Genomic DNA, 17,654 nt, shown 5'->3' on the forward strand with positions numbered 1-17,654 from the left:
ACCCCCTCTTTAGACTTCATTATGTAAAACTGAAAAGCACTGGAGAAGTGCGGCCAGTTTAATTATGCAGAAATATTTCCTTACCTGTTTTGGGTTTGTTTCTTAATGTAACAGTAAATGTGCATTAGAGTTTGAGTTTTATTTTGCTCCCCCAGGGCTAATGCTAGTGGCTGCCTTGTGTCCGTAGCATGTAGACGGACAAGTTGTTCAGTGTGACTGAAGTCACCACACAGACCTGCCCTTTTAGTCTCTGAATCTGAGCTGGTGGCTCCATCGTGCCCATCTCAGAAGGCTTGCGGAAGTGCTTTGTTCTCAGCTTCTGATTTCCTGCAGACCCCAGGGTTTCCCGGAGCATTGCATTGACCGATCTTGTTCGTCTTTGGGCTCAGTTCCATTTATATCTTCAGGAGCTACACAGAAAGCTTAGAGAAATGAAGGGGAGACAAAGTGTACTATTTAGAAAATCCGTCTCAGATAGAGGTGCAGTTACATGCATGGAATGAGTCTGCAAAAATCTTAAAAAGAAGGCGGCGGCGGCACTGAGATCTCTTTGTAACCGCAGTCCTAGTTTGTCATGTGGCGGAGGTGAGAAGTACCGTGGCTTATTGAGGCTGGGCACACTGGTAATAAAGCTTTCTGATTTCTTTCAGAAGAAAAGGAAACTGAAGAGAACAAGGAACTCACTGATTCTTGTAAAGAAAGAGAAAGTGATCTCGGGAAGAAGAAAGTAGAACACGAAATTTCCGAAGGAAATGTGGCCACGGCCGCAGCAGCTGCTCTCGCCTCAGCTGCAACCAAAGCCAAGGTTTGCGCTCACAGCCCCTGCCAGGCTCCCTTCAGCCCTGAATGGTCGCCTTGTTTGCAGTTATTGGGAACGTTAGTACAAAGAGCCTTGCACCCAACATGAGATGACTGCTTGACCGGCATTTCTAGGTTAAGAATTCTCGGGCAGGAGGAGGGGGCGGGGGAGGGGGTGCGAGTCACAGATCTGATCTTGAAGCTGGGGGCGGGGGGGGGGGGTGCTGCCTTCCTGGCGTTCCTTGTGCTGCTCCGCGCTCAGCTTTCGGCTCGTGGACACTGCAGGGATGGGGGGCAGAACTTAAAGTCCCTCACATTGGCCTGCAGAACTTGTTTCGGACTATTGTTCCAATTTCTGCTCTATTGAAATGTTTGTGATTTTTAAGACAAAAATCTGTTTCCTTGTATAAATACTTCACCCTGCTCTTACAGACTGAAAGGAGAGAGGGGGACCTAAAATAACTCTTTTTCTTCTTGAATTTGCCAGCTTTTCTGGGGGTGGTTTTCTCTATTTATAACCTAGTATTGGCTTCACGGCATATTTAAGAAGAAAGGAGAATGTTATTTTCCCCACTTTGTGTTAATTTAGCATTTTAAAGCCTTCCAGGCATGAGTATGTGAAGTTTTAAAAAAAAACCTTTTCACCTCTTCTCCATCTTACCCTCCGAAGTAGTTTCCTTCCATTGTAGGTTCCCACGTTTTGAACAGTATTTACTGGAACATACCTAATCGTTTTATCTTGAGCTGTTCTTAATCCATTGGTAAAGATATTCTTTCATGGTCTTTAATACCCACAGACTGTTCTGCTGCAGACTACTTCTCCAAGTGTTTAATCTGTGATGCATGATTTATAACAGACCCACAGATGACCCAGTTCAAACCACAGGACCTCCATTTTGAGTGCCCACCATTGGGTGTGGGTGCCACCCGTGAGGAGGAGGGGTGTAGCCAGTCCGTCCAGACGGCCACCGCAGTAGCTGGAGGTCCTGCGTGTTCAGACTTCCAGGCTCTTCCAAGGATGCCTCCTGATCTTCATGGTGATTTAGTTGCAGTATTAGGTATTCTCTCTCCTCTCCCTTCCCCTACCTCTGGGGACTACTGAGGGGCACCCTTGACGAAGTGAGTACTTCTCTGGACACCAGTTTGACCGTGGTTTCACATTCGTTCCGTTTTGTTCCTTCAGCTGAAGCAGTTTTTGGAGCCTCTCTTTCTTCTGCCAGGTTGGACTCTCTGGCATCTCATTGTCTGTGAGCTGAGTTCTCGTGGTTCAGGCTATCACCAGGGACCTTAAGGGCTGCCTTGGGCCTATTTCACAAATGAGCTGGGGGCCAGGAGGGCTTCTGTCCTTCGTGACTTTTTTTTTTTTTTTTTTTAAGATTTTATATATTTATTTGACAGAGATAGACAGCCAGCGAGAGAGGGAACACAAGCAGGGGGTGTGGGAGAGGAAGAAGCAGGCTCATAGCAGAGGAGCCTGATGTGGGGCTCGATCCCATAACGCCGGGATCACGCCCTGAGCCGAAGGCAGACGCTTAACCGCTGTGCCACCCAGGCGCCCCTGTCCTTTGTGACTTTTATCAGGAGACAGCACACCATCCCCCCAGTCTTCAGATACGCAGCCTGCGGTCCTCTCTGTCTCCTCTCATTTTTTCCACTTTCCACGGCTGCTGAGCCACCAAATCCTTCCTGGTGTGGTCGTGCCCCTGGTGATGCCCAGCCCTTTCACTACTCCCTTAGGCTGGCCTCCCATCATCTGTTGCCTGGCTCTTTCAGCCCATTCTCTGTTTTCAGAGGAATCTTTCTCATTTTTTAATTTTCCATTGAAGTATAACTTACATTTGAATAAGTCTATTGAATATACGTCTACAGCTAGTGAATTTGTCGCAGACTGAGCCCACCTCTGGGCTCACAGACAACACCCACATCAAGCAGTATAACATTCCCAGCCTTCCAGAAGATTCCTCATATTCCCTTCCAGTTACTGTGCTGCCCCCCCCCCCGAAAGAATGGTTTCTAGCCTGTTTCTTAATGCCATGGATTACTTCCTGCTTTTTTGACTTCATATAAATGGAATTATACAGTATGCAGAAAAATCTTTAAAAATACAAACAGGAATATGATACTTCCTTAAATAAGCTCCCTAACTCTTTCAGGCAAAAATTTCAAACTCTTTAGTGTGGAATTTACGAGTTTTTCATGCACAGGACCCTTCTCTGTTCTCAAGCATCATTTCTTGCCTGTTTGACCTGAACTGTTTCTTGCAGTTCTCCTGGACAGAAGCCACTATGACCTCTCCAGCTGGGCTGTTTTGGGCCCACTTCCCTCTCACAAAGATGTTTTTCTCCCTTGCCCTCCTGTTGTCTCTTCTCCCTCTGCCGCTGTGTCTCCTTCACTGTAGGTTGCCAGAGAAGGAACTAAAATGGTAGACTCCATAAAACATCTTACAGATGCTTCATGATGTTTTCATGGTGGATGAAACCATCATGGCGTCATAGCTGTAAAAGTGTGCAGCTTCAGGCACAAAAGTTTGTGTATTGTGCATGGCTGACTGCCTTGCCACAGCTGTTTGGTTCCTTTACTGCAGAGAAACTGCTTTTATGGATCAGTTGCCCTGGTCCTTCGATACTCTGTACGAGGCTTAGAAGAGTCCAAAGAACATTTCCCTTCCAGATCACTGAATTTTCACTCCCTCATCCTCTCTCCCTCTTATTGCTGATAACGGGGAACTTAGATCGTTATTCTCATGACAGCTGCGTTTTCCCCAGATCTGTGAGTGATACACATGTGTGTGATGCATGACTTGGCACGTTTGAGCTGTTGAATGCCACTTACAGCTGGGTCTCATGCATTTCACAGCACACATAATCATCTTGGTGCTACATGGGAATTAAGGGTAAGGAATTCACTGAAATGACTGTAATTAGTACAGCCTATCTAGCCAATCCAAGTTTTCTCTTATTCTCTTTTTGTTCTTCTGTATCTATAAACAGCTTTGTTATTAAGAGTTTTCCTTGATACATTTTAATTGTTTGTCACACTGACATGGAGTGGTAATTATAGGTTCTGAATCTAGCTCCACAACACACAGGGAGGGTGGGCATGCTTTCTGGCTCTTCCCCATCCTTGCCATATGAGGGACTCGTTGGTAGCATATCCATTTCTTCGTTGCACCTACTGACAAGCTGTGAATTGACCCACCTGAAGAGTGGTGTGTGGGTGTGAGAAGGAACGCCATTGGCTGGGTGCTCTATATCCTTTCCATCTGGGTGCTTAGGTTTAGCTGGAAGGAAGAGTCCAGAACTATTGCTGGAATAAACCAGAAATCCCCCAAACTAGAATATGTTCTCTTTTTTTTCAGCAGCAGGAGGATTCAGTTCTTCCAAGATAGCAGAGATCACATTTTCTTAAGACCACAGGCATTTTCTTCAGATTGATTCTGTCACCATCCCATGTCCATGTACCTTGAAATGGCTAAAGTAGGTTTGTCTTCAAGGTTACCGGGTGTTAGTTCTATAGTAACAGGAAGATTCTTTCTCACCCCCAGTGACACCTCTTGCTCCCTTTTGCCTGAAATTCTCTTGAGATAGAAAATCTTTCATTGTACATTGTAGTCCTAAGGCTTTACCAGAGTAAGTGTTGACTGAAATCAATTGATAGTATGTGCATTGATCATTGGAACCATATCTTTTTACTTGATACTGTGAAGAGAAGACAGAAGGAAAAATTGACCTATTTGATCATTTTGCCTACAGTTCCCTCTCTTCACTTTCATCCTTATGTGACTAAACAGAGCCTACTCTTGTTCTACTACTTGAAATCCGTACTTTATTATATAAAATTCACCTCAATTCTATTACAACCAGCTAACCTCTTTGTTATCATTAATCTTTTTGTGGTTGTTTCTCCACATAGCATACTTCTGGGGCACACCCCCAGACCTCATCATTCTTAAGTTCCATAAAGCCAGTATGTGAAGAGATGGGTGTTCCCTGCAGCCCTTCTTGGGAAGGTCCTGGTCATTACTGCAGCCAGACCTTTGGGAATCCGCAGCCTGAGCATCAGCAGTGCTCTTGTCCCAGTTGACCGTGGCTGTGTACCCACCACAAAACCTGGCAGCTTAAGAACATCATCACTTTATTGTATCTTACCATTTTTGTGAGTGAGAAGCTCAGGCTGACTTAGCTGGAAAAGTCGTGCTCTGCATGGCTTTGGCTGGGCTGTGAGGGGGGACCAGGGGTGACTGTACCACGGGACTGGCTGGCATCACCGTCTCCACACAGCTCATCTACAAAGTCATCTTGGGCTTCTTCATATTAGGGTGGTATCACAAGAGTTGGAAGCTTATAACTTTACGAGAAGAGTGTCCCAAGCAATGAGAATGGGAACCTATCAGTGTCTTACAGCTTGGGCCCCCAACCTGGTACTGTATGACCTCAACCCAGCTCTACCAGTCAAAAGTTCTGTGCAGATTCAAGGTGCGGGGATCGTTGACCACACCTCTAGATGGAAGGCATGCCACCTTAACCCCCGCAGTCTGCCCTCTGGTCACAAATTACCCACAGTTCTCCTGGTTGAAAAGTAAACAACACTCCATTGTCTCATATTTATGATACCAGGCTAAAGCTGGGGGTCTGAGATCTTCTCTAAATCAAGTACAGATGTGAAGCTCCTTAGGAATGGTCTTTCAGGTACAGCTCCTTGCATGTTGGTCTTCTCAGTTGGAAGAACTTGAGGACTGACATAACAGTGGTGGGACACATAGAGAAAAACTGCACTTACGTTCAAGAAAGGTGAAAATGGGAGGCACCAAGAGAGCACTCGTGGTTCAAGGCAACTTTCAAATCTAGTCAGGTGCACATTTCCAGGGTCTTTATTCACCGGGGCCCAGTCCTGCCCCTTATGACTTATTCTCTGCAGCTTTCAACTTGGCCCTTTGGGCTTTGGATTCTGCCTTCTGAGTCATTTTCCTTTTCCATTAAAAAAGCAGCCCAGTTTTGCTGCGAAGGGGCTTTCTTGACCTGCAGTAAGAGTCCCAGAAGAAAAGGAGAGAGTGAAAGAGGCAGAGGGGGAAGAAAGAAATTATGGCTGATTGAAAACTCCAAACTTGAATGAAAACATTAGTTTATGGTAATATAGAATATAGGAGACATGTTCTTAAAGATACATAGAGGTCCTCCCATCTAGTAGAGAGAGTCTAAGAGGTTGGCATACCCTTACGATTCTTAGAAATCCTACCATGTACTTGGTTCAGGAGCTCTTACACACACACCTTGATCTGTTTACTCTGAGGTCATGATTAACATGTAGTGCTCTGGAATTTATCTTTGTCCTGAAGCCATTTTCTAGTTTCAGATCCTTTCTGGGAGCAACTAGAGATGAGAAACCATTCTTTTTTCAAATCCTGCTCTGTTTGCTCTCAGTTGTCTGGGAGATTTCTGACTCTAATAATTATGGCCTGGACTGAATAGTTCCTTCTTTGGTTCCTTTCTCTTCTGGCTGCTTGTAATAAAATACCTAGAGGATGTTTATGTTTTGCCTGGAAATCACTCCAGCCAGATCCGTAAGTTCATTAATAACCCTTTGTACTGTCCACATCACTAGAAGTGACAATGTTTCCCGACTTTGTGCTGTTAATATAATAAAGATTGACTTCTCCCCACCTCCAGTAACCTCTCCGTCTTAAAGCTCTCGCCAGTGGTTTTCTTTTTCTTTTTTTTTTTTTTCTTAAAGATTTTATTTATATATGTGACAGAGAGACAGCCAGAGAGAGAGGGAACATAGCAGGGGAGTGGGAGAGGAAGAAGCAGGCTCCTAGCAGAGAAGCCCGATGTGGGACTCGATCCTGGAACGCCGGGATCACGCCCTGAGCCGAAGGCAGACGCTTAACGACTGCGCTACCCAGGCGCCCCCTCGCCAGTGGTTTTCTTAAGGTCCTTTCACCCTGTGCCCACTGCGTGATCCAAAGCCACACTGAAGGTTTTTGATAAAACAGCACCCCATTTCCAGATACCAAGTTTCTCTTCCCCAAACAAGACTTCGTAGTTAGAAAAAAGAAGACCAAACAACCATTTTATTATATCTCATGATTATGCAGAATTTGAGCCTAAACACCTGTGCAGTTTTGCTCCACGGGGTCATTAGTTGAATTGTAGTGGTACTCGCCTCATGGTAGGTTCATCTGGAGGGTCTGAGACAGATCCCTTCAAGTCCCAATCCTTGGCAAGGGTGGCTGGACCCTGTTCCCTCCTCATACAGTCTCATGGTTTCTCCCTGTGGTCTCTCCCTGTGGTCTCTGGAACATACTTATTATGTGGCACCTGGGGACTCCCAGAAGGAATGTTCCAAGGGACAGGACATGAAGTTCCCAAGCAGGGAGCTGGAAAATGGCACCACTGTTTTCTCTTGGGCAAGGCAGTTAGAGAGAAGCCTGTCTTGATTCCAGAGGAGGGATTATAGACCCTCCTTTCCATGGAAAGAAGGCCAGTGACTTTGTGGCCATCTTTAATCTACCACAAGTCCCTTCTAAGAATTCCCTGGGGAAGGTATCCACTAAAATATCAGTTCTAAATAGACATTTGTAGATAACTATAAAAGGCCATTGGATTTCTAATTTAAATTTTTAATTCCAGCTCTGCCATTTACTTATCTCTTAACGTGAGGCAACTAAAATAAATTTTCTTTCTATTTATTTATTTATTTTTAATAATAATTTTGTTATGTTATGTTAGTCACCATACAGTACATCCTTAGTTTTGGATGTAGTATTCCATGATTCATTAAAATAAATTTTCTGAGCCTGTATCATTTTGTTTGAATCACAAGTCCTTTCTGATCTGCCTTTCTGACAAGATTATTATAAGAGTCAAATTAAATATATTTTTTAAAGATTTTATTTATTTGTCAGAGAGCACAAGCAGGGGGAGAGAGATAGGTAGTAGGAGAGGCAGGCTCCCCCCTGAGCAAGGAGCCTGAGGTGGGACTCGATCCCAGGACCCTGGGATCATCTCCTGAGCTGAAGGCAGGTGCTTAACTGACTGAATCACCCAGGCATCCCAAGAAACAAATTAAGTATTAAAAAAGCATTCTGTAAGCTGGAAAGTACCACATTTTGATTATTCATTAAACCAGTATCTGAGTGTCCATTATGTGCTGGACTCTGCTATAATGGTAGATTTATTTGGTACCAAAGAGATATGGATGGTGCCTACCTCTTAGGAACTCACAGTCAACCCACTAATCTTGAACATTATATTTTGGTTGAGCCATTAGGGTATACAGTTAGTCGTGAAGGAAAAAAATAACAAACTAAACTAAACATGTATAAGATGCTAGAAATGTCCCTTTAAGGAGTCAGTATCAAGTGAGATCTAGTTAGGGATTATGTACAATTTCATTTAATGTATATTGGAATGAAACTCTTATACATGCAATACATAAATTTATTCTACTTTTGCGTATTTAATTTTTACACAAGTCATGTTATAGATGGATTGCTGCTTTAGTAGATACTTAATCCCTAACAACAAAGATGTTTCCTCTGTTACGTCACGGATGATTTTTGAGTTTCTTGATCTCTTCCATCTCATAGAGGTGGAAACAAACCCACAGAAGTCAATGAGAAGCCCAAAGTTAGGTGACTAGTTGTAGAACCAAGATCAAAACCTACATCTGCAGACTTGGAGTCTGACTGTTCCCAACCAATGCAGAAACATAATCTGATAAAATCCTCCATTCTAATGAAAATGTTTTCAAACATTTTACAATTAAAAACCCAACAGCTAGCTCAAAAAATAAAGTACCTTTTTTTTTTGTTCTCTTAATATGTCTGTGATTTAAGTTTCTGATTTTGAAGAACCAAAATATAACAGAAGAAAGAAGGAAACATCTAATACAGTGAAGTCCTCCCTGTCTCCATGTGTCGCCTTTCTTATTGGCCAGTTTTGTTTCTAGGCGAACTTTAGAATGGAGTTCAGTTCCCAGTTAACTGTGACCTTTGGTGAGATTATTAACTTTTCTAATCTTCAGTTTCTTTCTATATATAAAGAATTCTTTTCCAGCAGGTTATTATTAGAAGTAAAAGAAGTAGCATGAAAAGACAGCATGGTGTCTAGAATGTCATAAGTGCTTAATAAACCCCAATATTCCCCCTCAGTCCAGTAATGTATTTCACAAGTTAACTCTCACTTTTACCTGCTCAGATTTTTTTTTTTTTTAAAGCAGACGTGAGTGGTATTTGGGTCCATTAACAACTTTTGTCCATTGCTTCATAACGTTTACCTAGTCACTTCAAGGCCCTATGAAGGCTTTGTAATTTCCTGCAGAATCTACTTCTGATAAGCCTTTGTGACTTCTCTGAATTGACTCAGTACATGTATGTCACCAAATCTGTACAGTCGCATAATTTCTTAGAGTCTTGGTAGCAGGATGTATGCCATTCTGTAAAGCATACTACTTTCTTGCCTTCTCCCAAGTGCAAAAGAAACTTATGCCGGTAAAAATAAGGACAGTCCTAGACGTTAAATCAAAAAAGAGGCTCTTCCCCTAGATCTAGAAGTGCGGGAGATGGAGAAATGGCATATTAACACATTCATTAGGATACAGTCAGCAAAATTAAGAAAGTGAAGCAATGCAAGGGACCAGGCCATTTCTTTCAGAGAAACCTGTTGCATTCCTCCTCTTACAAATAAGGATCGCAAGATGGAGCAGAAGTGAAGGGGCAGTCATTGGTTTTAATAATTGTAGAAAGAAAATCAGAGCTAATATATAAACTAACATTATTACTAAGACCCGAAATATGAAAAAGCCACATTTGATGTGGAACATTAATTCTTTTCTCCTGTTTCCACTCAATCCAAACGTTATCAAGCTCACCAGTGAACAGTCTTACACTTGGTAAGGGGTAATTTTGATACCTATTAAAACTTTTTCTTTAGAGGTCAGACTGAATAATTCTGTAACTCTTTAGTAGTAAACAAACTGCCGTAAGTAGTAAACAGACTTTCCCTAAGTCTTTTACTCAAATTTGTTTATTTTATTTTATTTTTTAAAGATTTTACTTATTTATTTGACAGAGAGAGACAGCCAGTGAGAGAGAGAACACAAGCAGGGGGAGTGGGAGAGGGAGAAGCAGACTCCCAGTGGGGCTTGATCCCAGGAACCTGGGATCATGCCCTGAGCCACCCAGGCACCCCTCAAATTTGTTTCTTTAGTTTGAAGGCCACGGGTTTTTCATCTGTCACTCCACAAAGCGCCCACGTTCACTTGTAGAGATTTCTGGTGGTTTCTTAACCTTGAGCACAGGTGAATTCTAGGCTTTTGATAAAGGCTGCCTCTTCTCCGTGCTCTCTACTCTCCACCTCATGTCCTTGTTTCCTCCCTCTCTCAAATTACCAAGCATGCAAAGCATGGGGTTTCCCCAGGCCTTGGCCCTAGGTAGTGAAAGTTAGGTGAATAGATAGAGTTGCGGTAAGTGTTGTCATGGAGCCCGTGGGAGCCATGATGCAGGGAAACTGCCCAGAGGAAGTGATGCTTGATGCTGAGTTTGAAAAGACAGGTTGGAAGTGGTCCCGTGCAGGTAGAGGAGGGTCTTCCGACGAAGTGGGCTCCCAGGGCATACAGCTCACAGGTACGAGTCACCCACTGTGCTCCACGCACTGTTCGTACGTTGTGTGTGTCCTCACCACACCCCGATGTGGGTGCAGTTGTGTTCCGTTGTCACAAATGAGGAAACAGTCCCAGGGAGGCAGGGGAACTTCTAGGCCGTGGTTACATAGGCATACCTCGTTTTATGGTGCTTCACAGATAGCGCAATTTTTTTTACAAATTGAAGGTTGGTGGCAATCCTGAGTTGATCAAGTCTGTCAGTGCCATTTTTCCAACAGCATTTGCTTACTTCCCGTCTCTGTATCACATTTTGGTGATTCTTGTAATATTTCAAACTTTTTCATTACTGAATTTCTTACGGTGATACGTGATCAGTGATTGCCACTTGCTGAAAGCTCAGATGGTGGTTAGTACTTTTTAGCCACAAAGCATTTTTTAATTAAGGTATATACATTTTTTTGAGGCATAATGCTATTGCATACTTAATAGACTTTACACGGTAATGTCAACATAACTTTTATATGCGCTGGGGAAACCAAAAAATTGATTTGCTTTGTTTCGTTACTGGTTTTATTGGGTGGTGTGGAACTGAACCTGCATTATCTCCAAGGTATTCCTGTACAGGCAGGAAGCACTCTGCCTGCCCTCTCCTGCGTTTTATTGACCTCTATGTGATGCGGCCTATCGGGAAAGAAGTAATGGACAGGGGTTGGCTTGGCAGAAAATTCTTACTATAAAAGGAGACACGGGGAATGCATAGGGAACTGTTAAAGCACATTCTAAATATCTGAGTAAGGGCTAACACTGGTCCAGTTTAAATTCTCAGCATAATTAAACCACACTTGATACATAAAGTAGCAAAATCACCTTTGCCTAGACAGCCACCTGTACAGTTCCTCTCCTACCTCACACCTTGTATGTCATGTCACATTGAAGAGTTTTTAACCAGGTTTTTAATCCCTTTTCTGCCACATGATAGTTGTGTAGCCTTGAACAAGCTTTTTTTTTTTTTTTCCTTCCCACTTTTTGTTTGAAAGTAACTGTGGTTTGGGAGCGCCTGGCTCATTCGGTTAAGCGTCTGACTTCCGCTCAGGTTATGATCCAGGCATCTTGGGATTGAATCCCACGTCGGGCTTCCTGCTCAGCGGGGAGTCTGTGTGTCCTTCTCCCTATGCTCCTCCCCCATACTCGTGCTCTTTCTCTCTCTCAAATAAATAAAATCTTTAAAATAAAATAACTGGTTCCCAGAAGTGGCAGAACTTGGTATCACGGAACAGTCCTGTGGACTGTTCACCAGTTTCCTCCAATGATAACGTCTTCTTTTTAGTCTAGTATTTTTTATTCTGTTTTCTCCTCTATGATCTTGTTGATTCCATCAACTTCTGTTATGCTTTCCGTGTTGTTTCTAGTGATTTTAGGATGCATCCTTGAGTTGTTGTAGTTTAATCCAAAGTGTTCTTACCACTTCTTCAGTAATGGGAGAACCTTACTGCTTTCCCCCTGTCCACTGCTTCTCACTTCCTTTCTCCACTGCAGTGTTGTTTTTGTTTTTGTTTTTTGATGAAATAAGTTACTTTCCTCCTGTTCTAAGAACTCTTGAGAACTTCGTTCTGTGCAGGCCTACCGGCAATGACTTCTCTGTTGTTTCTCTTAAAAGGTCTTGATTTCACCTTCCTTTATGAAATGTAGTCTCAGTGGATATAGAATTCAAGGTTATGGTTATTTTCTTTCAATATTTAAAAGAATGGCCTATTCCACTGTCCACTGTAGCTATTAGTAAACCAGCTGTAAGCCACATTGTTATGCCATTGGGGGTGAATGAAGATGCTGTGTCCTTTCTTTTTCTTTTTTTTTTTTTTAAAGATTTTATTTATTTATTTGACAGAGACAGAGACAGCCAGCGAGAGAGGGAACACAAGCAGGGGGAGTGGGAGAGGAAGAAGCAGGCTCATAGCGGAGGAGGCTGATGTGGGGCTCGATCCCATAACGCCGGGATCACGTCCTGAGCCGAAGGCAGACGCTCAACCACTGTGCCACCCAGGCGCCCCTCTTTTTTTTTTTTTTTTAAATACTTTTCAGATTATCTTTTTGGTTTTAGTACTCTGTAGTGTACCTTGATATGATTTTTGTTGTTGTATTTTCTCTCCTTGGGGTTTGCTAAGCTTGAATCTCTATGTTGATCGGTTTCATCTGTTTTGGGAAATTCTCACCTCCTCCCTTGTTGAATACAGTTGACAATTGAACAGCGCGGGGCTTAGGCTCCCCACAGTCAAAAACCAGCATATAAATTTGCCTCCCCCAAAACTGAACTAATAGCCTGCCGTTGACCAGGAGACTTACCGATAATATACACAGTTAATACTATGTTGTACGTTCTATGTATCATAAACTGTATTCTTATAATAAAGTAGGCTAGGGAAAAGAAAGTGTTACGAAAATCATAAGGAAGAGAAAAGACATGTATAAGTGGGCTTTCACAGCTCAGACTCGTGTTCTTTGAGTGTCTCCTGTGTTACTGCTACCTCATTTTCTGTCCTCTCCTGTGATCCCATCTACAGAAATCTTATGCCGTTTGTCTGTTTCTCATGTCTCTTAGCTTGGTTGTGGGTTTGTTGTTGTTGTTTTCATTCTTTTTCTCTCTGGTGCAGTTTGAATATTTTCTATTGACCTATCTTTCAGTTCATTAGTCGAATCTTCTGCTTTTAAACCTAATCTTTGAGTTACTGTTTCAGTTATCATATATTTTAATCATAATTTCAATCAGGTGCATATTAATTTTCATATAAATTCTAAATATATTGAAATTCTCGCTCTTTTTTTTTAAACATACCATGGAGAAAGGACAGTCTCCATTTTTTTTTAAGATTTTATTTATTATTTATTTGACAGAGATAGACAGCCAGCGAGAGAGGGAACACAAGCAGGGAGAGAGGGAGAGGAAGAAGTAGGCTCCTAGCGGAGGAGCCTGATGTGGGGCTCGATCCCAGAAGGCTGGGATCACGCCCTGAGCCGAAGGCAGACGCTCAGTGACTGCGCCACCCAGGCGCCCCTGAAATTCTCTTTTTATCCATATTTGCCTACATTTTCTTACATGTAGTGAGGAATCTTAACATATTCTAATGTTCCTGCCTGCGAAGTCCAGTGTCATGCCAACTGTAGATCTGCTGCTTTGATTGAATGCCATGTATAAAAATTTAGATTCTCCGAATAAAAAGAAAAAAGTATTTTATATATACATAACATTTAGATGCCCCAGGTGATGATGTATTCTGTCTGTACGATTCAGCTTTCCTCTGTGGTGTTAACAGACCTGAGAAGGGGCGGGGGCTGCCTCGAAGCTAGGTGGCAAGTTTGGTCCTTGGCCTCCAGGACTACCCCTGATCCTTGGCTGTGACTGTGCAGAACTTAGGTTGGGATTTCGAAGTAATCTTTAGCACTTCAAAAGGGAGTTTGCAGGAATTTCTGTCTTTCCTTGAACCCAACTCTTTAGCTTTCCCATCCTCTGCATCTTCAAAATTTGCCAAGTGTCTGAGATGGTGACCAGCCTGTATTTGAGGTACCCTCCCCCATCTCTGCCAGCATCAATTCATCCATAGGCATGGGTTGCAAGCGTTCTTATACACTGGACACAAATCTCTCATCACACATATGATTTGCAAATATTTTCTCACAGTCTATGAGCTGTGTTTTCACCTTCTTGATGAGGTCTTTTGAGGCAGAGATGTTTTTAATGTTGATGAAGTCCAACCTCTCAGTCTTTTGTCACTTAGGCTTTTGGTGTCACATCTGAGAAATCTTTTACTTTACCCCCAAGATCATTTAGATTTACTCCTGTTTTTTCTCCTCAGAATTTTTTTTTTTTCCTCGAGAGAGCACATGAGTGGGAAGGGCAGATTGAGAGAATGAATCTTAAGCAGGTTCCATGCTTAGCACAGAGCTCAGTGCAGGGCTCGATCTCACGCCCCGGAGATCATGACCTAAGGCGAAACCAAGAGTCAGAGCCTTAACGAGCTGAGCCACCCAGGTGCCCCCCTTCTCAGAATTTTTTAATGTTAGCTCTTACCTGTAGATCTTCGACCTACTGAGTTAATTTTTGTATGTGATATGAGACAGGGTCCAAATTCACTGCTTTGCCTTTGGATATCCGGTTGTCATGGCACCAGCTGTTGACCCACCCACCCCCCTTTAAACTTTATTATAGAACTATTAGAATATATATAGAAAGAGACAAAATAGTATAATGACCCTCTGTGTGTCCACCACCAGCTTTGGTTATCAGCATCTTGCCAGTCTCATTTCTGTTTGCTTTGGCCTGTTGATGACCCCCTGTGGACTTAGGGGCTTCTTTCTTAGGTTGAGTCTGTGACTTCTGGATCTCATGTCTTTGTCTTTTTCTGGCTTTACACTGAATTAACTGCACCATATCCTTCAATAGCAGATGTAGGAATTAAACTTTTTTTTTTTTTAAGATTTTATTCATTTATTTTGGGAGAGAGAGCACAAGCAAGGAGGAGAGGTAGAGGGAGAGGACTCCATCCCAGGACCTTGAGATCATGACCTAAGCCAATGGCAGGCACTTAACCGACTGAGCCACCCAGGAGCCCCGAAAGTAAACTTTTTGAGTCCTTGATTTCAGATACGTCTTTATCCTGTGCGCACACTTAATTCGTGTAAGTTGCTGTACTTGAAATTCTAAATTGAAATGTGTTATCCCTCAGAATTTAAAAGGTATTCTACCATTGTTTTCAAAAACCTAGTTTTGTGTTTGAGAAAAGCCTGATACAGTCTGAATTTTTGTTTATAACCTACTTTTTTATTTGTTTGCCTTTCTGGAAACTTGTAGGATTTCACTCTGTTTCGTGGTCTTAGATTTCCAGAGTTGTTCCTTGCTGCGTATTTTTTCAATTTCTTGTTACTTGGTGGTCCTTTCTGTTCGAAAACTCTTGATCTTCAGTTTTGAGAAGAAATATTTTGGTGTGTTGCTCTAATAGTACATGGGGATGTCCCCAGCTTCCTGGGTAATTCTCAAAAAAATAGCACATTTTCTGCCAAAGCCATCAGAGTCTGTAAGTTCTGTTCTCTTAGAAATAGATCTGGGAACTGATAACATGAGTCTTCTCCAAAGGTGGGGTTACTGGTGGCAAGGCAATAACATGTGAAGGGAGACCTGCTTCTCACGTGATGCCTTCTTATAAACTTCTGATTTTCTGTTGTGCTACATTTCTTATTCAGAAATACAAATGGCATAACACTGTACAAGGATAGCAGGCCTAGGATCATGTCATCTTTATTTAAACTTGTTACCGATCTATAGTTCAAAGTGTGGTTAGGGTGGCAGACACGTGAACGGCTGTAGGTTCGTTCATAAAACATGCTCACTGTCACCTTTTGCTTATACTTCTGCATCTTCCTGTAGATGGATCTCTATGGTGTAGAACCGCATTTCTAACATAAAAGAGTGAAAAATAAGACTCTCATTTAAGTGTTGTCTATTAAGTTAGCTCCCAAAAGCCTACGTTAAATGCCTCCTGCATGTTAGCTCCTTCTAGATTCTCTGTGAAACAGAGATCGATTAGACAGCTGCTCCATGTTACTTCTCACTTGTGTAGAAGAAAGGTGAGCACATAAATTCAGCAGATACAGCGAAAGTGAATGGTGTTCGGAGTTGGTTGGCGCAGCTCTTGGATGGTGTGTAGGGAAGGTGGATTGACCGCTGGCCAGGTGCAGGTAGTCACGGTGAAATATGGGCCCCTCATCTTCTCTGTGTAATGTGGTGCCTTCCTCTGTGTGCTGCTGAATAGGCAAGAAGTGTGAATAGGGCTCATCATGCATCCTGTGGCAGACGAGTAGCACATTCTTCCAGAGTAACTCCTTGTCCTGTACTATATTTGTTTCTCTTGCTCCAGATCCTGTCCTCAAACTTAGGGGTGGGATATTGTTCACCTCCTCCTTTCCACTCACAGTTCCACTCATTAGAGAGAAAGCAGAGGCTTTACATCTGAGTGTTGGGTGCGGGGGGAGAGGGGGAAGCTACTGCTTAGCTGTCCCTGGACAGTTCCTAAGGAGGGAAGGATAGTGAGGGAAGGCTTAGAGTAGAGGGTGCGAGGTAAGTGGGTCGCGGATGGGGAGGTGTACCCAGGCTGCTTGTGTCCTCCTCTTTGCCCATCAGTGTCCTGATTAAATTGCCCCTTCCTGGTGGGCCCTTTTTGAGAGGAGTTGTTTACCATGGGAGGGTTTATGGTTTTTTTTTTAACCCTTTGAAAGGGTTATTTATACCTATAAGGACCAGAAATTCAGCAGTAGTTATTTTAAATTGAAGTAAGTATTTGGTAGAGACATAGAGAGGGGGCATTTAGAGCACCATTTTTTTTTTTTTTAAAGATTTTATTTATTTGTTTGACACAGAGACAGCCAATGAGAGAGACAGCCAGTGAGAGAGAGACAAGCAGGGGGAGTGGGAGAGGAAGAAGCAGGCTCCCAGCAGAGGAGCCTGATGTGGGACTCGATCCCAGAATGCTGGGATCACGCCCTGAGCCAAAGGCAGACGCTTAACGACTGAGCCACCCAGGCGCCCCAGGGCACCATTTTTTTTTTTTTAAGGTTTTATTTATTTGTCAGAGGGAGTGCACAAGCAATGGGAAGCAGCAGGCAGAGGGAGAAGCAGGCTTCTTGCTGAGCAAGGAGCATGATGCAGGACTTGATCCCAGGATCCCGGGATCATGACCGGAGCCAAAGGCAGATGCTCAACCGACTGAGCCACCCAGGCATCCCTAGGGCACCGTTCTTAATTCTATAATCCTTACTTTGAATAGCAACTTCAGCATTTTGTTGCTCTATTTTAAACAAATATTTACCTAAATAATTTGAATGATCTTTTACACTTAGCACCTGGCTGCCGTGGAAGAGAGAAAGATCAAGTCTCTGGTGGCCCTGCTGGTTGAGACACAAATGAAGAAACTGGAGATCAAACTTCGACATTTTGAGGAGCTGGAAACTATCATGGACAGAGAGAAGGAGGCTGTAAGTAAAGGGACGTTTATGGTGGCTTTCTGACCATTAAATGCTGACCACCTTTCATAAACTACAAGTTAGATAAAATGAATGGCAGTCTACTCTGTTGGTCCTTTTTCCGGTGTTTGCTCTGCCTGTTCAAAGGGATTGTCAGTCAGTCACTGATGATGAATAGAAGGAAATCTGTTCTCATTCTAAAACTAATGATTTAGACTTCAGCTTTTATACTTCTCAGCTTTCCA

The 17,654-nt window shown here is 42.9% G+C and overlaps 1 protein-coding gene across 4 annotated transcripts in view; it reads left to right on the forward strand.

The window, feature by feature from the left end:
* The window catches only part of SMARCC1 (SWI/SNF related BAF chromatin remodeling complex subunit C1), a 169,530-nt gene that overhangs the window by 117,273 nt on the left and 34,603 nt on the right, over positions 1-17,654 (forward strand). For 3 of the 4 annotated variants that reach the window (XM_087867090.1, XM_045778834.2, XM_087867089.1), the window contains 2 exons: positions 651-805; positions 17,287-17,421. In XM_087867090.1, the coding sequence (XP_087723216.1) occupies positions 651-805; positions 17,287-17,421 (290 nt within the window). The remainder of the gene's footprint in view (positions 1-650; positions 806-17,286; positions 17,422-17,654) is intronic. The other variant, XM_087867088.1, reaches the window with a different exon arrangement.

Source organism: Ursus americanus, chromosome 14 (genome assembly GCF_024610735.1).
Source record: "Ursus americanus isolate L20-20 chromosome 14, mUrsAme1.1.p, whole genome shotgun sequence".
Taxonomy (NCBI): domain Eukaryota; kingdom Metazoa; phylum Chordata; class Mammalia; order Carnivora; family Ursidae; genus Ursus; species Ursus americanus.